General features: G+C 43.4%; 1 protein-coding gene across 1 annotated transcript in view; it reads right to left on the bottom strand.

Annotated features, from left to right (window-relative positions):
• Positions 1–22,190, bottom strand: part of Fars2 (phenylalanyl-tRNA synthetase 2, mitochondrial) — a 372,370-nt gene that overhangs the window by 104,420 nt on the left and 245,760 nt on the right. The window contains exon 7 of the mRNA XM_032885023.1: positions 18,604–18,755. Within this exon, the coding sequence (XP_032740914.1) occupies positions 18,604–18,755 (152 nt within the window). The remainder of the gene's footprint in view (positions 1–18,603; positions 18,756–22,190) is intronic.

Below are 22,190 nucleotides of genomic sequence, written 5' to 3'. Positions count from 1 at the left end.
AACTGGAACAGCCTTCCCGCTCATTAACTCTCCCACAGCCTGTGCAGTTCAGCTCCTGCTTGACAGTTTTCCTTCTTATATCCACTTTATGCCCCTCTGATCTCACATCTCGTTTCTAATCACAGCTCCGAGTGAAACACGTGTAAGGTAATTACTCCGCAGTGTACTGTGGTACTGCTCATTGATTAGAAATAATTTTCAGAGTGAGCACCATAGCAAGGAACTTTGATCAAGCTGGGTTATTATTTCAATTCTTTATCTCAGCCACATGCATCTGCTTCTTCTTTCTGGAGGAGAGAGAGAGAGAGAGAGAGAGAGAGAGAGAGAGAGAGAGAGAGAGAGAGAGAGAGAGAGAGAGAGAGGGGCAGGGAGGGAGGGAGGGAGGGAGCACATGCATGCCTGCCTGCCTGCCTGTGTCCCCCTCCACACCACCCTTCCCTGACCTTCTACAAGGTCTCGTATAGTACAGGTTGTTGAAGATGTTCTTGAATTTCTGGTCTTTTTGTCCGCACGTTTTTGTTTTATTATTTTTATTTAATTAAGATATAATTATACCATTCCCCTCCCTATCTGCTCTTTTCCTCCCATGTCCACTCCCACCTCACTTTTCCAAACCCACAGTTTCTGCTTCTTTAATTATTGCGACATTACACCTAAATTAATAAACCTATAAATACGACCTGCTGTGTCTGGTCAGTGCTGGCTGAACTTCTAAGGCTGACTACTCATTAGATCCCCAGTCAGGGGCTCACCTTCCCTCTGCAGTGGCTAACTGCTTACAGTTGTTCACTAGGACTGGGGTCTTGCGAGGCAGTCATCTCAACACAGCTGCTTCCACTTTGTTGGAATTGCAGGGGCATGGCCACAAATTTGAACTATTTTCCTATCTCAAGTAAGTATTTTTTTCTTTTCTTCTCCTGGGGGTTGGAGTCAGGTATCATTATATAGTCCTAGCTGACATGAAAGTCACTATGCTGGGGCTTGTGACTACTCTCCTGCTTCTGCTTCCTAAACACTGGGATTCTAAGTACATACCAAGAGGCTCTACATACCAGCAGATATTGCTAAGGAATGGATTCTGGACTTGGTTTTTCCTCAAGTTCATCCTCTGAACCTTTCTGCCATTCTGCCTGTTCTGGTTCCTGGGACAAGCCTGTATTCAAATCAAGATTCAGCACATTGCAGAGCCTAACAATCTAGACAGTGGGGCATCAGGTCCCAGTGGGAATACTTTAGGACTTTACAGGGGCTGTGGGGTTTTGAGGGCTCCTGTGAGCTGGCTATTTGAGCAGAGTGGGCTCTAGGGAAACGAGCACCTACAACAGTGCATCACTGACAGGGTCTTCGCTGCATGTGTGTGCACTGCACATCTTCTCACTGGTCAGAAGCTACAGTCTGCCACAGAAGCAGGGACGGTACACAGGACAAAGTCTGGACGTTTGCATTTATATATTAATATATACAATATTTTATACAAACATATTTTAAAAAGTATCTTCTGTTCTGGAAATTCTGTGTTAGATGACTCCACACAGGGGAAACGTAGGATGTTCTACAATGACAACTTTCAGCTCCTCTTTTAGATGGTAAAGAAAACAAGACATTCTCTAGGCTTTAAAGTTGAAATTTAAAAAAAATTATTATTACTTAAATTATAGATATATGTGTGTGACTGTGTGTCTGTGCATATGAGTGAATGCCTTGAAGTCCAGAAGAGGGTGTTATATCCCCAGACGCTGAAGTCATAGGCAGTTATGATCCAGCAGATGTGGATGTTGGGGACTGAAGTTTAGTCATCTAGAAGACTAGCTGAGCCATCTTTCCAGGCATCCCTAACTCCTTTTCAAGTAACAATTTTAACCTGGAGGAAATTATCATAGGTCATTAAGCCAAGCTACCAGAAAGCCTAAGCAATGGACAAGAAATGTAAAACAGCAGGGCAATCAGGGATTTCACAGTGCGGACAAGAGCAACTTGGCCATGGATTGTCCTGGAGCAAAAGAGCTACAGCTCTTATTTGTGTGCCAGTCTCTATATTCTGTCGTCTGTAATAATTATGTATTAAACTAAACTAAAATATGCATGGTATATATGCTATAGTAATAGTACACAGTGCACAGGAATACATAGGCACATACAGGTACACATATCTCTATATGTAGACTGGTATAAGAGCAGAAATTTTATTCATTCAGGAAATACTAAGTGTCCAGTTACAGCAAGAGATTTCCTATCTGTGGGGAGTTTACAACTTAGTGGGAGAGACCTGAAATTAACAAGTATGCAAGATTCAGTGGTTATTTCATGGACCTATATGCAGGCAAGGAACACCAAAGATGGCAGACTCTTTGGAGGACAGAGGTATCAAGGTAGGTTTTCTAAAGACTGTACCTTCAGGTTATATCTGTCCAGTGGCCTTTGCATAAGAGCACGTTGACACTTCACTGCTGGTGAGTATGGTGACTCACAGATAACCATAGCTGGTAAATGTATATTTTCCATATTGCCTCGCCAGGCTAACATTCATCCTGGGCTTTATAATCAGTTTAGTAGCAGGGTGTGCACCTGGGAGAGAGCAATCCACTTACTACCTAGATGATCTTAATACAGCAAGTTATTTCTAGACACGGCTCTACCATGTTGCCAGTATACAACAGTGTTTCACACACACAGTCCTAAGAAACGTTCCATCCCATGATATCAGTAAAAAGATTTAAAGACAAAGAAAAGGAAATGTTCCACATTATTTTAGGAATACTTAACCTAACCTCAGATCACCCATCATCAGAAGCTGAGGCAGGAGTACATGTATTTGCCAGTTTCACTGTATTTGTCTCAACAACAAAGCCAAAAGTGGCTTGGTCCTCTGAGGATTTTTTAAAAATCAAAAGCAGTTTACTCTGACAAGGGCCCACAAGTCTTGACCCTTCCCCTTTGTGTAGATCGGCCCTCCACGTCACACTGGTCACACTGAGAGGTCGCACTCCCACAGACGGGAAGAGACAGAGAGTCCCTTGTGTTAGGGATGAGAGTCATCCTGGCTGCAAATAGTGCTAGCTGGTCTGGGTTCTGGCTCATCCCTCTGCGAAGAGACTTCTCTGAGTTACTTTCTCTTTGTTCGCATGCTCCTTTGTGCAACACAGAGATGATTTTTTTTTTTTTCAGACTTTAATAATGAAGCCAATATACAGAAATGTTGCCAGATTTGAAAATTACAAAAAATTAAAAGTTATTTAGAGTTTATGAAAGCGAACACTCTCCTTGGGGAACATGTAGAGCACATTCAGAGTCTGTGAAGTGACAGGAGAGCTGGCGACCCTTCAAAGACCCCCACAGTCCAGGCTGGTGGCCTGGCACTGAGGAATAAGCCAGACAGCTACATACACCCTGATACATGTGCTTAGCACAGTGCTAAGTGGAAGAGTTTTCAAAGTGGCTAGTTGGTTGGTCTGTGAGCAGAATACAATAATTTCAAAAGCCTTCTTAGGTACTGCCCTTACCAGACCATTTCTAAGCCATTAAGTAAAGAGCAGGCTGGTCTGGTTGGTCCCTTAATTTACAACAGAATGTGGCCTTTCTCAGTCTTAGAGAGTTCCCCACTAGGGCATTTATGCAAGTTACCCAAGGGAGGGACCAGCTTCCTCTATTAAAGGAAGTAGACTTCTGGTTCTCCAAAATTCCCAAGAGTTTTCTGAATACATCTGAGAGGATTCTCATGGGATTCTCTAAGTGTAGGGTGTAAACACTGGGTGGATAGATCATTACAGAGCTAGGCTTAGGAGAGCAAATCTGTAGCCCAAAGACTCGCTGATGAAGGTTTGCCCCCAGGCCAAAAGAGACTCTCAGAGACAGAAATGGGACTGGACTCCTAGGGTTTTTATGCTATACTCTGGGAGGGGGATGGGGGGTGAGAACTTGAAACAAATCAAGGCTTAATACTCCTCCCCAAGGCACAGGAATGTTGCTTGGACTCTCCTATCTCCTTCTCTATTCCATCATTCCACCCATTCTCTCTCTCTCCTCTCCCTCTCTCTCTCTCTCTCTCTCTCTTTCTCTTCATCTTTATTAACTTGGGTGTTTCTTTACATTTCGATTGTTATTCCCTTTCCCGGTTTCCAGGCAAACATCCCCCTAACTCCTCTCCCTTCCCTTCTATATGGGTGTTCCCCTCCCCATCCTCCCCCAATTACCGCCCTCCTCCCAACAATCATGTTCACTGGGGGTTCAGTCTTGGCAGGGCCAAGGGCTTCCCCTTCCACTGGTGCTCTTACTAGGATATTCATTGCTACCTATGAGGTCAGAGTCCAGGGTCAGTCCATGTATAGTCTTTGGGTAGTGGCTTAGTCCCTGGAAGCTCTGGTTGCTTGGCATTGTTGTTCATATGGGGTCTCGAGCCCCTTCAAGCTCTTCCAGTTCTTTCTCTGATTCCTTCAACGGGGGTCCCGTTCTCAGCTCAGTGGTTTGCTGCTGGCATACGCCTATGTATTTGCTGTATTCTGGCTGTGTCTCTCAGGAGAGATCTACATCCAGTTCCTGTCAGCCTGCACTTCTTTGCTTCATCCATCTTTTCTAGTTTGGTGGCTATGTATGCATGGGCCACATGTGGGGCAGGCTGTGAATGGGTGTTCCTTCTGCCTCTGTTCTAAACTTTGCCTCCCTATTTCCTCCCAAGGGTATTCTTGCTCCCCTCTTAAAGAAGGAGTGAGGCATCCGCATTTTGGTCATTCTTGAGTTTCATGTGTTCTGAGGATCTGGGGTAATTCGAGCACTTGGGCTAACAGCCACTTATCAATGAGTGCATACCATTCTCTTTAGGCAGCCTCCTTCTGACTTGCTGCATCAGAAAGCAGACAAATGGTGGGGAAAGTACCCACATTAAAAGAAGCATGGAGGATCTGGAGAGATGGCTCAGCTTGCTGGGTCATCACTACTGGAGTTAAGATCCTGGTCCCCCACCTAACAAGTCAAGCTACTGACAGATGGCTGCAGCACCGGACGAGAAATTCCATGCCCTTTTCTGGCCTTGGAGGGTACACAGGCAAGTTTATAAGCTTACAGACACACATACAGAGAGTGTTGTTCACTCTTACTGAATAGTGTTCATGGCACTGAAGGTACTCTGCATGCTACCTGAGGAGAAAGGCAACACCAACCCAGCTACCTTTCATCTACAATGGTGAGCCTACATGATATGCTGGTGCAGTAGTAGCACAGGAGCTGTGGGTGTAACCAACAACTATTTGATTAGATTTAAGGCCCACTCCATGAGATGGAACCCATGCCCAACACTGCGTGAGTGGCTAAGAACCTGGGATTAGATGGGTCATGAACCAATAGGAATACTACTGTTCTACTAAAGAAATATTCCAATAGAATGACACCAACAGCATTCTGTTATACCTACCCATATATCAGGGTCTTTCCCAGCTAACGACAGAGAAGCTTCAACCAGCAGTATATGGGAACAAATGTAGAGATCCACAAAGGGACAATGTGAAAAGACTGAGGGACTTTAGAAGACTCAGTGTTAAATGTAATGTCTCTATAAACTCCTTTCCCTCAGGACTCAGAACTTAGCAGAAGGAAAGAAGGCCTTCCTAAATACCATGACTGATGCATACAGGAACTCAGAGATACAATGGCAGCATGCACAGGCCTTCAGAGGTCCAAGCCAGATGAGGTCCTAGCACAGAGAGGGGGAATTGGACATGCTCTCCCATCCCTAACCAAGAAGCTATCTCCAATTATCACTTGTAAAGGAAAATTTAGTTTTCTATAATGGAGTCTCATGGGTAGAAGAATCATACTCAAGGGTAGGCCCCATGGCCAGCATTAGATCACCAGCTCAAAACAAACTCAATGATATTTTGGTAAAATTTGTCTCATAATACTTTGAAATACTTTGATTAGGTCTCTCTCTCTCTCTCTCTCTCTCTCTCTCTCTCTCTCTCTCTCTCTCTCTGAAACTTACTGGTCTTCTGCTTATATAGTATGGTTTCTGATTTTGCATTTTATGGATTTTCTGTGTGTGTGTAATCTGAGAGTATGTGCCTCTCTTGCTGTTGCTGTTTCTGTGTGTAATCTGAGTGTTTGTGCCTCTCTTGTTGTTTCTCTTTTACTTTCATTTGTTTTGCCCTAGTCTGTTTGTTGTTGTTGTTGTCTATTTATTAAAGTGAGAGAAAAAGGAGTGAGGTTGGAAGGATCAGGAAGTGGGAAGATATGAGAAACGAGGGAAGAGAATATATTGTATGAAAAAAAACTACATTCAATTTAAAAGGTGCATTAAATGAGAAACAGAACAAAACAAAAGAGCCCAAATAGTCAGGCATGAGGATACATACCTATAATCCTAGCTCTAGGGAAGCTCACAAAGGACCTTGAGTTCCAGGCTAGCCTGGCCTATTTGGTGAAGGTCTGTTGCAAAAACAAAACAAAACAAAACAAAACAAAACAAAACAAAACACTCAACCCATTACGCGTCCTTAAAATCCTATTTCAAAGCATTGCTGTTGGTAAGTCAGTACAGCAATAGTATTTTAAATAACTAGCTAGTAGTTGCTATTCTAGAAATTACTTTACCATGAAGTATATTTTAGAACACCAATAGGTGTTGACAGAATAGTGTCATGTACTAAGAGTGATTGACAGCTTTGTCCCAGGGAAGTGACAGCAGCAACTCCTTGGTATTCACTCACACCACGAAAGGAACTGCTTACTGGATTCCCAATCTGACTACACAGAGCCATGAGCCTGTAGGTCCCTCTGCTAAGCAGTCACTATGGGGTAGACACTGGGCCTGAACTGACACTAGAGAAACAAAAGCCACTCCTCAGCCAAGCCTCCTCAATCCTGAGTGAGAGCTCCTCCCATTCCTTCCAGGACACTGGCCAGACTACAAGTACCATCAAACACTGCTCTTCACAGTGATGCTGGCTGCAGGTGCTGGTTCTGCCAAGGTTACCATAGGCACCCAGTGGCTTCCTTCTATCCTATGTTCCCTCAGGAGGAGCATGCTGCCCACAGGGTTTCTGTGCTTCAAAAAGAAACAGACATGAATTTCCTTACACATTTCCTTACAGTATCACAGAAGTTGGGGGCATGGATCTAAAGAAACACACAGCTTGTCTTTCCTCATGAGGCCCTTGTCTTGCTTTGCCCTTTTTCCTCTTTCCAAAACAACTAGCTCTTGAGAAAGTGGCTGAAGTATTTAAGTGAATTATCAGTGAAGGAAACTGATGCCTGTTTTGAATATGCGCTTTCTCAGAATCCACAGATCACACAAACTTTCTCATCAGAACTGGCTGTATTAGGAAGATGCTTGCTGAGATGTAGCATTGGCTCCTCCCAGAGAACGTCCCCCATAGGATTTTATCATTAGCATCAGTAGTCCATGCTAACTGGATACTGGCATGCCATCTCTACTCCCTCCCCCTTTCTGACACAGGGACTCGCTATGCACCTGAAACTGGCCAACAACTTGTGATCTTGCCTTAGCTCTTGGCTTCCTAAGCACCACCAGGCCAGGCTTACTTTTAAGGCAGGTTCACTGTTAAATCCATTTTAAAGACTAGGAAGCTGATGAGGCTTAGGGAGTAATTGACTCCATTTTGACAGCCAAGAAATGACAAGGGCAGGAACTAAACTCAGGGTGGCCTCCAAAGTCCTTGCCATGCCACAGGCCAGCAGATGCCTCTCAGTCCTGAGTGATAATACCTTCCTTTCCCTCCAGGACTTAGTAAGATAAGGCAGACTTAGAGCAAAGGTCCCACAGGGAAGCTATGTGGCCAGGATAAGTCTTGCTACAATGGCTGGGAGAATCTAGGAACTTAGCTAGCTATCCATGGGTCAAGGGAACAAGGTATTGCCCTCTATCACCTTTGGTGGCCTGGTAGCCTCAACCAAGGAACTAGGGAATTGTGATGGGACCACTCTGGTAGAAGTGAGAGTGAGGTGTCTTCTGGAAATGACTGGAACTCACAAAGGGCGAGCCAGAGACAAACCTGTTGCATATACGAGCTGGTCTCTGGGATGGCTTTGAAAGTGTCTTGTGGATTGGTTGGCTTTACGTCTTCTGTAGAAGATTCATTTATTGAAAATAGTCAATGTTAGAAGTGCCACCAGGGAAGTTGTTTAACTACTTAGGAAAATAAAAGTACGATATTCACCTTTATGATCCAGTGGCAAAGCCAAGATAAAACTGGAAACGAAGAGTTTAATAGTAACTTGAGAAATACAGGTAAAGATCTACAACATCTTTTGGGAATGAAGGACTTTCTACTTGTAAAAGCAATGGAATAAATGGGTGGAAATGTTACTCATGATGATATAAAAATATATCAATGCCTTGGACACTGTAAAGGTAATAAAAGGTAGGCAACTATGTGAAACAGGACTGGAAACAAAAATTGGAGGTATCAGTCTAGTACTTTGGTCATGTAAAAGCTTACGATAATGGGCAAGAGATGCTATTGTTTGTATGGCCCCAACGGAAAGAACACAGAGACAAAACATGGGAAGCTGAGACAGTAAGAGAAGGTCCTGTCCAGAGAGACTTCCCAATATCCCTGTGAGCTGCAGGTATCTGTCTTCCCACTGAATTCAGTTGCATCACAATTTAGCAAGGAGAATTTCCAACTTTTCTCTTTAATTGGGAGGTAGAGGGAAAACCAGTATTAAAAACATAATCTGAATACTCCATTGATAAACAAATACAATGTTTGGGGAAGACTGGGTCAATGGTACAAAGCAGCAAGAGAGCAGAATGACAGCTGAAAATTTCTAGCACAGAGCTCCGAGACCATGGGTGAGGCCAGCAGTGGCCCCAGGGCTCTGAGGAGCGAGTATCCTGCAGCTGCTTTTGCAATAGGAGATGGGGAATCAGGTAGCTGTGTCATTTGTTTTGGGATAGAAACCACTTTATTACACAGGAATCCCGTGATGTGATCTTGCAGATCTAAGGTATACACAGTGAAATGTATTGAAAACTGTGTCAGAATGGTTGACTGTAAGCCTCTTTACAAATCTGCAATTATTGTTGGTTTTAAACTAAAACATGAAGTACAAATGAAATCTGAGTGAAAATATTATTTAAAATAGCACAAGGGAGGGATGGCAGCTCCTGGATGCCTGGACTGAGCACAGTAGTAGGGCTGAGTTCTCATGGGCATAGTGCAAAGACACAGGCCTGTGAGATGGGCACTGCCTGGGAGGGAGCTCCTGTTTCTAGTCTGTTCTGAAAGAACAGGTTCTTAAAGGACCAGGAGTCAGCTTTGCCTTGAAGGTTAGGGGGACCTTGAATTTGGGTTCTGGAGGAACAATTAGAATGGTGAATATGTATATTGATCTCCTCTCCTCAGACAGTGCTAAGAATAGCACCCATTCACACCAGTCTTCCTGAGAATTTGATCTGTCTAATATTGCAGGTATATTCCTGCACCAGACATGGTATAACATTATTTCAGATTTAAGCAGGTTCATGGAGGAGTAGGAATCCCAAAACTAAGATGTAGGAATCCCCAAACTAAGACTTTCTATGGAGAAATACTCACCAATTTTAATCTAGGTTTAAAAAAATAATCTAAACATAATCACCCTTCTTTTATTTCCTCACGCCTTCCTTTTCTGGTGGCTTTCTCTCATCTTGGAGATGCTGTTTTGGGCGGCAGTGGTGAGCAGAAGTAGAAAAACCACGTGTGTACTGCATCGTATTACACTTTAGTTCCCAAGACACGGAGGTGGCAATCCCACATAGTAGGTGCACAGATTCCCCTGCCACTCGATGCAGGAGAGAAGTATGTACAACTTTTAACAGATTTTTTTTCTTTCTCCCATTTTGAGAAATGCTGTGTGGTTCAAATTCCACTTGCATTCTCCTTTTAAAGTTAGACTCATGGTGAAGCCTCGTGACATGGGTTTAAGGAATGATGAAACTTAGCTTAGGTGGATCACCTCAGTGCTAGGAAGTTGTTCTCTCTCTCCCACTAAGATTTACTTTATCTGAGTGTTTTGTTTTCATGTATGTCTGTACACTACACTGGATGAATTGGATCCCCTGGAACGAGAACTAGAGTTACAGAAGGTTGTAAGCCGTGATGTGGATGCTGGGAAACAAACTTAGTTCCCTTGCAAGGATACTTGCTAGTGCCCTTAACTGCTGAGTCATCTTCCCAGCACAGTTGTCAACTTTAAAATTTCAAACATTTCTGTATTTATTTATTTATTTATTTAGCATGTGTTTGTATACCTGCATGTATACACATATGTGTGCCATGGTGAGTACATGAAAGTCAGAGGACAACTTGAGGAGTCATTTCCTGCCTTCCACCAAGTGGGTTCTGGGGATTGAGTACAGGCCATCAAGCTCGGCAGCAAGGGATCTCACCCAGTGACCTTGCTGGTCCAGAAGTCACCTCTCTTATCCAAGAAGTTCATGCCTAGAAGGGGACTACAGACCTCTGCGTTGTCCTCAAATGTTCCACCTTTCCTATGGATTTCATCGAAATCCTCTTCTGGTCATCTTCTTCCATAGGACCTAACCTTGCTATAGCCCAAACTGTTTGTCATTCAGACTCATACATTCTTTTATTGATTTTAATTATTTAAGTATGTGTGAGTATATGCATGTGAGTGCACTGCTACGGATGATGGTTTCTCTCTAACTGTATGTGCAGGTTGTGTGTAAGTGTGTGTGTGTGAGGGGCATTGTGTCCTGTGTGACGTGTGATAAGAGTTAATATTAGAAAATAAGATAAAAATAAAAGAACCTGTGCTCACCTTGACAAGATTCCAAAGCCCGGGGTTATCAGGCAAACTGTTGCCTGTAAAAGCACCTGACATTGTAAGTTTGTTGTTCAATACATTCTGACATTATGGAAAGACAGACAGGCACCCTCAACTTGGTTTCCAGCCTCAAGTTATCTTTATGGCCAGCATGGTCCCCAAAGGAAGGAAAAGTAATTCGTAAGAATGGCAAATAGAATTAGGTCAACAACTTTACAGATTTTTTTTTTTTTTTTTACCAGATAAGTTAACAATTTTATGAGGGGATACATATCTTCTGCTGTGGTTTGAATATATGCTCCCTCACCCCCAAAGTTCATGTATCAGAAACTTATCCCCCAATTCATAGTTGATGGCATTTGGAGGTGGGCCTTTTGGAAGTGTAATGGTTATTATTGGTCTACAATTTCACACAGTTGAAAAATGGCCACACCAGATGGGCTCTGTGGGGGCATTTTCTTGGTTGGTAATTACTGGAGGAGGACCTAAGTTACTGTGGGTGACAGTGGGAAGTGGTCCTAGTTGGAGCAAGCCAGAAAGCATCCTCCTCCATGTCCTCTGCTTTAAGCTCCTACCTTGGATTCCCTTGATGGTGGACTGTAACCTGCAAAGGTAAAATGACCCCTTCCCTCTCCAAGTTGTTGGTGACTAGTGTCTTCTCAAAGTGACAGAGAAACAAACTGGGACAGGAAATAATGGTGACCAGCGATCTTGAAAGAAGAGACCCAACGTGAGATCATGGCTCTGTGAGGCACGTCTAGACCACATGCTCCTTTCTCTTGTGCTAGGCTGTCGTGCAAAGGCCTTTGCCAGATGTTGCACATCGTGGGCTGGAGCTGTTTCCTTTCTAGAGTCCACAGGGACAGAGGCAGCCTCTAGCTACTTCTGAACTCACAGCTCCTTTTCTCTGCACTTTTCCATGCTTGTGTGATGCATCCTTGACTTTCTCTCTCACACATTCCATTCAGTCGGCCTGGGATTTGCTGGGCCTTCCACTTTAAGCTGCATTTGTCTCAAGATTCAGCTGAACCATGAACTGCAAAAGTCAGTAAGGATTTAAGACAAAGTGAGGTGCTACTCTTGTTTGAAACAATGGGGCATGTTTATTTAAGCACTTTCCTGACGATCAGGGCAGGGCTGAAGGTAATCCCGTAGAATCCTTTGGCAAACACTGATGTGTTATGGGGACTGAGGTGCTGAGGGACTAAGTGACTGTTCCAATTTGGCTGATGCTGTGAGCACAGAGGGTTGCTGTGTGAAGGTAATGTGATGCATGCTTCCTGGGATGCTCCAAAAGGGCAGCTTGGAGAAAGCAGGAAGAGAGGTAAAAACCAATGTCCTAGATAAAAATAGCTCCTTAAAATCGCTGTCCAGGCTGCCTGAAGCATGACAAATGTTCTTCTGTCCCTGCAGCAGCACTGCAGTGACAAACAGAAAAGGAAGGGGACAGGTGAGTTCAAAGGCAGACCCCGCTGCCTCTGGTCATCTCTAAGGTTCCGTTTGCTGTCATTTTCAAGGGATACAACTTCTGACAAGCTCTCTGCCAGTCTCTATTAAGGTTAGCAGGTGGTGGTGGTGGTGGTGGTGGTGGTTGTTCTTCCTCCTCCTCCTCCTCCTCCTCCTCCTCCTCCTCCTCCTCCTCCTCCTCCTCTTGTTCGTCTTTGTCATCCTTACAAAAGATTGCTAAGAAATCTTTAAGTTCAGATAGGGCACTCACTTGGTTCCATCACAAGATCAAGAATGATGAGCAAAGTAGACACCTACCATTGTCCACTGCACTTTCTCAAACCCAAGGCCCAGGGAACAGTCACGGTAGCTGCACAGCTCTGCTGGTCAGAATTGAGGTCACTTCTCAAAGGTAAGATGTTTTCAGTCTAAAAATTTATTGAAGCTGCAGGGTGAAGACCTAAGCCTGGGTGGACAATTTTGTTCCATGTCCATTTCTTCTCCCCATCCCTAGGACTTGAATCTCATGGACCTATTTCAATGCATTTCCTACACATAGCTATTTTATAGCAATTATTTGAGGAAAACATCACTTGTAATAGCAGATGTAATCAAAACTCAGTATATTACATATACACATGAGTTCAGGACTTGACCTACAGCTTCCAACTGCATGTTCTATGTTCCTTCTTCTGAACACATCAGCTTTGCTTCTATTAACTAAGTCATATGCTAGCTAACAAGAGCTCTTCTAAGGAAGAAAACTAATTATCCATTCATTAAGCATATGAGTGAGAATAGTAAGGCTCTGGCCACCATTATAAACACCCAGAGAAGAGGAAGTGAGCTACTTCTGTCTTAGTTTATATTTTTGCTGCTTATAACAAAGTACCTTACTTAGCCTGGGCAGTTCATAAATAATAGAAAGTAATTTCTCACAGTCTGCAGGTATGAGATGAGGGGGCATTAGATTAGTGTCTGGCAAGGACATGTGCTTTGTACAGGCTCCTCTTATGCATGCTCACAGGGCTGGAGGGACAAAAGGACGCCAGCATCTAGACTGTGTCCTAACATGATGGATGAGAACACAGGACAGGCAGCTCTGAATCCTTCTCTAGAAGGGCAAGAATCTCATCCATGTGGGTACAGCTTTATGACTTGCACACTTCTCTAAAGTTTCATCTCTCAGGACGGCACAGTGGTAATACAACTTCAGTGCCTGCTATGCAGTAGCCCTCAGGGAACTCTCACCCTAAAGCAGCAGCCATGTAAAGGAAGAGTGTAAGACAAGCGTGAGCAATGGAGAGCCATCACAGAGCTGGCACATGAGCAGCCTGGACATGGAAGGGAGGCAGCAATTACGGGTTAGCTGGGAAAACCTGCTGATAGCCCTTCTAGAGACTGTATGGGAGAGCAGGGCTGTTTGGTCACAGCTAGGCCACAGCTGGATTCTTGGCCTCATCATCCAGCCACAGACTGTAGAGCCCCGGAAGGCAGCCTGATCAAAGCCCTTTGCCCCAAAGATGGTGGTAGTAAACTACACCTGCTAGTGGCTCCTTCCAGAAGCCACAGTAATAACGAAGAGGACTGGCCAGGAAAAGTCATGAGGTGTGTGTATGAAGTAGGAGAACTGAATATAGGCTTGCTGAGAGAAGGAAGAAAAGAGACAGTCAGAGTATCTAGATGTGGAGGGCCTTGAGATCTGCCTCAGTTCCCAAGACTCTTGCAGTTATGATTCAAGTATATCCTTAAATAAATCCCTTCTGTCCCAAGAGAGCTGGGCTGCTGCCCTGGAGAGGTACTTCTCCTAGTGAAGAGTCCTTTGGGAACCTGTGAAAATGGCAGTGATCGGGTATACCTTCTGTGACAAAGTAGTAAGAGATGACAGACTACAAAGGGGCATATAATCTCTACAAAAAGGAAATATAGTAGTAGATATATAGAAGTATAGTATACAAAGTATATAAAGAAGTGTAGTAGTAGATACACTGCAAAAAAGGAAAGTGACACTCGTCTTTAGTGACCCCGGGACAGGATTTTCCCCTGTAGCATCATCACAGCTTTGACTAACAAGGTTAAGAAGACCCCATCACGATCACATAAATAGTGGCAGTCCTGCAATCCAAGAGCCTACAAGCAGAACGGGTGTGGGGACATCACTGTACCTTGTTTTTTAAGCCAGCCCTGGATATCTGCATTTTTCACTACTATGCACTTAAGAGTCAACCCAAATATGTAACAAAACCTCAACATTTCAATTCTCTCAAAAACATCTGTCTTAAACTCAACCCAAACCAAATTATAAATTTTATAATTTATCTTTATAATTCATAATAACCTGTTTGCCACTCCAAATGCAGAGTGAGCCTGGAGACAATGAGGTGCTTTCTGAGTTTCTCTTTATTCTTTCTCATGCCCCAGGCTTAAAAGACTTTGAATAACTGTGTCGCACAGGAAAATTTATAAACTCGGAACTATAATTCTTAAAGTTGTATGAACTCAGAGACTAAAGATATCTGATGCCTCCTAAGGAGCTGAAGGCATGCACACGGTAACTTAGGGCTTGTCCTCATTAAACGGACAGATCTAGGCAGCAATAATCCAGTCCAGACTGCAACCCTGAAGAGGCCCTGGGAAGTGGCCACAGTGACACTGGCTGTTAGGGTAAACTATTGGACTACAGAGTCCCTTTAGTACATTTAGTGACCTATAGAGGGAATCTCAGTGACTTTCTGGAGGAAGGTTCTGAAGGACAAGCAAGAACCAAATGCCATTTTTTTCCTAAGACATGCATCCATCTTCTGCAGGGGACAGACTGTTATCTATAATTGAGACAAAGTTCTTCCATTTGTTGAACATTATGAGATTAGCCCATCTTCAGTAGATTAAGCTTCCCTCAGACATCCTGAGATGTGCAAAAACAATACCCAATTTGTTCAACAACTTGTTTACTTCAGAGAAAATCTACTGCTGCCATGGTCGTGTGTGTCACAGTGTTGAACATCAGGCAGAGACAAGGTCCTGGCTCCTTTATAGTAACTTCACCTAGGTCTGTGGAGAATGCTCACAGGGTGGTGGGTACTGGCAAGTGTGAGTCCAGGAAGCCATTCACACCACACCCAGCCAGGATGCTTGAGAAGGCCAATCTCTCATGTCAGGGCTGCAGACTCTCAGTGGGGTCTTGAGTCAGCTAACTGTAGCCCATAGGCCAAATCTGATTCCCAGGGCAGCCTGAGCCACAGCCAGGCCTGTGCATGTATACTTTGTCTGAGCTTTTGCAGTGGCGGAGTCAGAGAGTTTGGAGAGATAAGAAGGCACACAAAGTGGAATTTAACAGCCTTGATCTGAACTGGAGAGACTATCCCCAAGACTGCTTGAGAATCATCACCCCACGGTGAACAGCAGGTGTCTTCCCTCTGACATGTTCCTCAGTGTTATAGGCTAGGTTTAACTTTGGACGTGAATGAATGACAAACATCTGATTTCAATAAGCTACTTCACTCTCACCTAAAGTTCTAGGGCTGAGGTGTCATATATCCCAGAGCTTCTTTTGGGCTTCTATGGTCCTGTTCTTCTGACAGCTTCACATCCTGGTACAAAAGAGCTACTAGAGCACCAGCCATTGCATCTCAGCCAAGCACCCTATGCAAAATTAGGAGGCAAGTAGCATACATAGGCTCCAAAAGTGGAAATCAAGTAGAAAGCAAATAGGACACAGTACAGAAACACATGTAACTGCTTATCTCAAAAGACCCTAACACGACAGCTCTGCTTTTACCCCAGAGCTAAAGTTTACAATCTAAGGTGCAAAGGAAGCATCAGCAAACGTGCTCTGTGGGATAAACAAGAGAACCTCTGTTTTGAACAAGTGTAGATTTGGGGTGGGGTGCAGGAATAGAAGATGAAACTGGACCTGGCAGAGTACATCTGTAATCCTAGCCATTCAGAAGGCCAAGAAGGGGAAGGTCCAAGTTCAAGTTTGCCTGGGCTAGAGTGAATTCAAGGCCAGTCTGGGCAATTCATCTAACATAAGTATGATATGTAGGGTTATAAATCAGTGGTAGAGTAGCAAGGGCAAGGCCTGGCTTCACTCTCCAGTCCTGTAGAAAGAGTTGGTTCTTAGAGTTGAGAAAAGGAAAGCCTTGCTGGTATAGAAACAGTTACTGTGAAGGAGGAACTGAGCCTCCCTGTAGGCCAACTCCCAGCCTCACCCGCCACGCTGTGCAAGCTCTTGGTCTAGGAAACCCAAGGCATTCAAGTGCAAGTGGCAAAAAGGCGCCCACGCCTCCACCACATGCATCCGGCAGGACGGAATGAAGGAATGGAATTCTGCAGGGAACTGATAAAAGCAAGTGAAGGAAGATGATAAAACAGAAACAGGGAGGTGATGGCGGCACAGAGGAGGATGTGAACTCTCAGGACGCCAAGGAAGGGGGCGGTGCAGACAAGGAGGGGAGACAGAAAAGATAACAGCCAGGGTCAGAGATGATCACAAGTACACCATGGGTGAAGTCAAAACAGAGAGATTTAAAAGATGAGAGAGGAAAAAAAAATAGGAGCAGAGTCAGATAAAGTAATTCTCAGAACAAACTTATAAAGATACAATTTAAGAAACTTCCCTAAACCAAAATCAGGGTCAAATCTCATTTCTGAGAGGCCACACATCAGGAAGAGCAGGTTACTCTTTGTTGAGGGCTATCCTTATTCAGCTTCTTAGAAAACAAAAATTCCTTTAGGACAAAACCCAAAAAGGTCAAGTGGCCTTTATACTAAGTTAAACTCTCAATAAAGGAAAAGGCAGGTCAAGGATGTTAGGTCCTGCCCAAGCGACACTCATTCAGGTATAACAGACTGCCAGTCTGAAAAGCAAAAGGGTTATGAGATATGTTTCCTCAAGTCCTTGAGCAAACCTGCCCTTGATGGTGAACTTTAGGAAATCTAAATAACAGAGAGAATGAGGCAGAGCTGAAGTGAGCACCAAATGCCATCACATAGGAAAGGAGAGTTACAAAAGCAAAGCAAAGAGGGACAGTGCTCAGCAGGGTCGACTGTGGAAGTGCAAGGCAGCAATGAGGGTGATACAAGTGTCGAGACCCGAGGGGAATGGCCGGCCCGTTAGAGCAGATCAGGGCCCATCCAGCCTCTGCTAGCCAGGAGTCAAGCAGGATCTTTGGAGAAGGATGAGTCTCCACCTCTCCTGCTCGAGCACCCCTGGAGCATCAAATCAGTTAAGATAAAATGCCAGTCTCAGGCCTTGTAGCTTCGGGCCCTGCCTGACCCTGTGGATACAATACTCTTTCCATCTGCCTCCCCTGGAGCCTCCAGTCATGTCTTTGCTGCCTTCAGCATCTGGCATGTGTCACTGTCCCACCAACAGAGGATTCTATTCGATTTCTGTGTTGTTTTATGTAGGGTTTCATTTTGTTCTTTTGAGGCAGGGTCTCACTAAGGCCCTAGCTGGCCTTGAACTCTTCCATCAGTTTCCAAGTGCTGTGATTACAGACATGAGCTTTTGAGCCTGCTTCCTGGAATGTTCCTTTCCCAGCCCTAGACTGCTCAGGGTACCTTTTTCTGAGTATTTTCTATGGTGCTAGAGATGGAGCCGGACACCTCACATGGGCTAGGCAGATGCTTTGTCACTGCTATATCCTCAGTCCTTCTTTTACGTTTTACAGTTGGTTGTGGATCTCATTAAGTCCCCAGTCTGTCCTGAACTTATTATTCTACAGCTCCAGCTGACCTTGAACTTGCAGTCCTCCTGCCTCAGTCCCTGGAACATTGGAATTACAGACAGGTACCATTAGGCCCGTGCCCATCACGTTTATCTCTCAGTCAAGATCTCCCAGAGCTGATCCACTCCCCAGCTGGCATCCTTGATTGATTGATAACATGTTTTCCCTCATTAGACTGCAAGCGTGTGCAATTATTTATTTAATATGCCCCCCCCCCAAATTCCCAAGACTGCGGACTCGCAGAAGGCAGTATTTGGAGCACAGTAAATATGAAGCCCTACAGTGGATCTCGTGTGGAAAGTGCTTACTGAATGTGCACCGAGGTTTGCTGGTTCACTTGGAAGCCTTTTCCCATCCCATAAGTTCTGCACCTGGATCGAAGCGTGGCTAGAAACCACTTCTGAAACCAAGGGACTTCCAAACATTCCACTTCATATACTTCCCTTACCAAGGCAGGAAAGGAGAATCCATTTTAGGAGATCATTTGAGAGGACTTATGTGAGGTTTCATAACCCTTCCCAGTACAAGAGTCAGAAGACATTGCTTCTCCGAGTGTGGGGTTTCAGTAAAACTCTGTTGTGAGTCTCCAAGTTGAATTTGTCAGACAGAGAGGGTAAGGGATAAAATTGGAAAGTTTTTTACTTACTTTGGATGTTCAAACTTGTCTATAAGATCAACCTTTTCCACCAGGTCTCCTCCGACTGTTCGGACAATGTCATAGAAATCATTCTCCGTGTAGTTCTCGGAGGGCAGCCAGAATGAAATGTCATTGAACACAGCGGGGTACTTGCTAAGAGGCTGACAAATGGGAGAAGAGAGACGTGCACTTATTAGTTGCTGAGAATACATTTTTCATGGAACGTTTCAGCTGGGCAATTAGGAAATACTTATAAAGCATGATTTTAGTTTTGAATTATCAAAAATAAATGAAATTCAAAGATAAACCAGTGTTCAAAATTTGCAAATTCTATTTTGACTGCTACAGATTCTTATCACATTCAAGTATAACACTACCATATATTTACTTTGTCACTAATGGTCAATTTACTAAAAAGCAATTTGAATATACTGTGTTTCAGCTTTTTTTTATGTGAATACCCCAGGAAAAAAAGTTCAAACCTAATTAACACGGGACTCATTAACTTCCTGTGGTATTTTCCGGAAGCCATCTTAATAGGGACATAAGTAAGAGCTTGTCAAAATGGAGATTTCAATTAGTAAAGCCATTCTTTGTTCTAATTCCTAATTATTAATACCAGGGACTGGGCTGATAAGCCATTATTTAGAGATTATTTTTTAATTATGCTTTAAAGATGTAATAAACACAAATGTGTCATTTCCCCTTTTATTCCACTTATTCTTGGTTTAATAATTCAGTTGTTCATCATTGTATTAAATATTTAAAATTAGCTTTGTATGCTTCAAAGATGTTGCATTTGTATACATGTCTGTACGTATGTATTACACACACACACACACACACACACACACACACACACACACACACACACTCTTTATAAGTAATACCACAATGAGAAATTGTAACATGTAAGTAGAAAATCCTACAGGAATATCTTGTAAATCTGTGCACTTTCGAGATGGGCAGATGTATAAATTGACTTATGCTAAATTTGGTATTACTATAAGCCCTTTAGTGAATCATTGATTAGAAAAAATATAAAATTTTTAAATGACCCACTCTCTGAAGAACTAAAGACTCATACATAAGTGAATATTGAACTTGGAATATCAATAAGTTGTCAAACAAATGAGTCAGTTTAGAACACACATTTCAAAGTGTCACAAAGCCGCAGTGTGGCTGCTCTTTGGAGAACCCTCTGGACTCGGAGAAGCATCCTGTGCTTTCTTTCTCTCCCTAGAGGGAAGACAGGATGCTGTAGTCACAACCTGGGGATGCTGAGAGCAGTTGGCACTTCTGTGGTTATGCATGAGGCTTTCCCTTTTTCTTGTATCCCCTTTCTCTCCAGAAACATTGGAATTTAGGGAGATTAGAGGCTGAGACTATGATCTCAGTCTCAATGGGTACCCGAGGTACCATGTTTTCTGAGTTCTGATAAAAAGCAAGGTCACAGAGAAATGGGGGAAGGTACTCCAACAGAGCATCCTTGCTAGCAGCCTGTGGACAAGCCAATATTGTGACATGGTCAGGCAGAATGCCTCCCTGCAAGATACTTAAAATATATCGAATATAGTAAGTATAGCTTAAATCCCCACACATTTAAAAGTAACAATCCACACAACTAATTGCATTATAATCAATTTTGAAGCTAAGAAACATAAGAAGTCTAAAGTACTACTTTAACTAAATGGAGGATGAGGATTGGTGTTGCCAACTTGATAGAAGCACCTGTGAGAATGGCGCTGGGCATCTGTGGAGATGTATGCAAACTTTCATTTATTAAGTAGGAAGACCTGCTAATGTGGGCAGGACAATTCCCATTCCCTGGGCTTTGGTCCAGGGCTGTATAAGGAGAACACGAGCTGTGCAGATGTGTTCTGGACTGTGGATTTGATGTGAGCAGCTGCTCGAAGCTCCCTCCACCTTGACTCCCTTCATGATGGGCTGTGTCTTAGAAGTGTGAGCTCAAATAACTCTTTCTCCTTAAGATGCTTTTTGTCAGGGTATTAAATCACAGCAATGGTGAAGGGGATGAAGACAGGCAACACTTATTTACTAACTGGTAGATATCAATGGAACATCTAGTGCTTTTCAACAGGAATCTGACTCCTTTGTAAATAACGACATGAGCCATGATTCATTCCCCAGATGTGGGCCACTAAATGCTCAACCACCAAAATACCATGGTGGGGGTGGTGAGCAGCTCCATAGCTCGGTGAGAGAATACTTGTCTCATAAGAATCAGGCTCTAGCACTGGCTTTTAGTTTTTACATTAAAAAAAAAAAACAACTTGGATTAAACACATAGTGTCTACTCATGATAGAAAAGCCACAGCAGCAACTATGGATCGAATGAAGTTATTTTTCAAATCTTACAACAGAAGGTTAGACTGAGGGTTTGTGGTTCCTAGGGTAAGGAACTACTCTCTGTATATAACGTATTCGTGAGACAGAGAAGGCCAGCTCCGCCCACTCTCTGAGGCCTGAAGACAGGGCCTGCACACATTTGAAGAAAACCGTCTGTTAATTTATGTTGCAGCCTACATGAAGAAGCATGTCCTCACAACATTAGTACAGTTAAAATGTACATTAATATAAAGCTTCAAGATGGCCAGAAAGGGTTATTCTAAAATTACAGGAGTGATTTCAAGCCAAAAATAATTAACATGCAAAGATAAACAACCCATGACTATTTCATAATTCATTATTAATTCATTATAAAAAAAAACTTAGCAAATCTGAACCAGAAGGCAACTTCCTTAACCAAAGTAAATACCTTAAAAAACTGGCAGCAGACACCAGATTTAACCATACAATCTTAGGAGCATCACCAAAGGTGCAGTCTCAGAACAAGTGGGCTCCCCTGCCCTACACAGAGCAGATCACAGCAAAGCAGTAAAGAATTAAAGAAGCTGCAGAAATGCTCAGTGGTTGGGGTGTTTTCAGTATGCACATGAGGACCAGAATTTGGATCCCAAGGACACATGGAAACAGTGGCTGGGTATGCTGGCCTGTAATCTAGTTAGTCTCAGAAGGTGGAACCAGAGCCCAGAACAAACTGGCTAGTAGGAGGAACCATACTGGAGAGCTCCTGATTTTATTTAGATGCCTTGACTCCCTATGATGGAGGAGCAATGAAGAATGATTCCAGACATCAACCTCAGGCCTCCACATGCAAAAGCTCTCTGTCTGTCTGTCTGTCTGTCTGTCTGTCTGTCTGTCTGTCTCTCATCCACACAAATGAAATCAAAGAGTATTAAAACTAATTAAAAGCTATGAATAGAATTTCAAGAAGCAAACCTTTGTGAGCAGGAGTTGGCTTTTTTAATTACTTAGAGATTCACACACTTAAACATTCATGACATACTCTTGTTTATCTTCATATGATGGCTGCTGCTTCCAACGGGCTTGGAACAGAAATCCTTGTTTTATTATACAGGGTTCATCCTAGAGCTCTCTACACTTTCAAACCTCACCCTTTGGCACATGTCTCTCTAAGTGTCCCTTTAGATAGAGTGAGTATCTTAATACAGCATTGACACTGTTGAGCTTGAGATCTCTGTATTGTACATCACTGTTTTTACTTTGCTCTA

Source organism: Rattus rattus, chromosome 14 (assembly GCF_011064425.1).
Source record: "Rattus rattus isolate New Zealand chromosome 14, Rrattus_CSIRO_v1, whole genome shotgun sequence".
NCBI classification, from domain to species: domain Eukaryota; kingdom Metazoa; phylum Chordata; class Mammalia; order Rodentia; family Muridae; genus Rattus; species Rattus rattus.
This window is presented reverse-complemented; position numbering and strand designations above follow the sequence as displayed.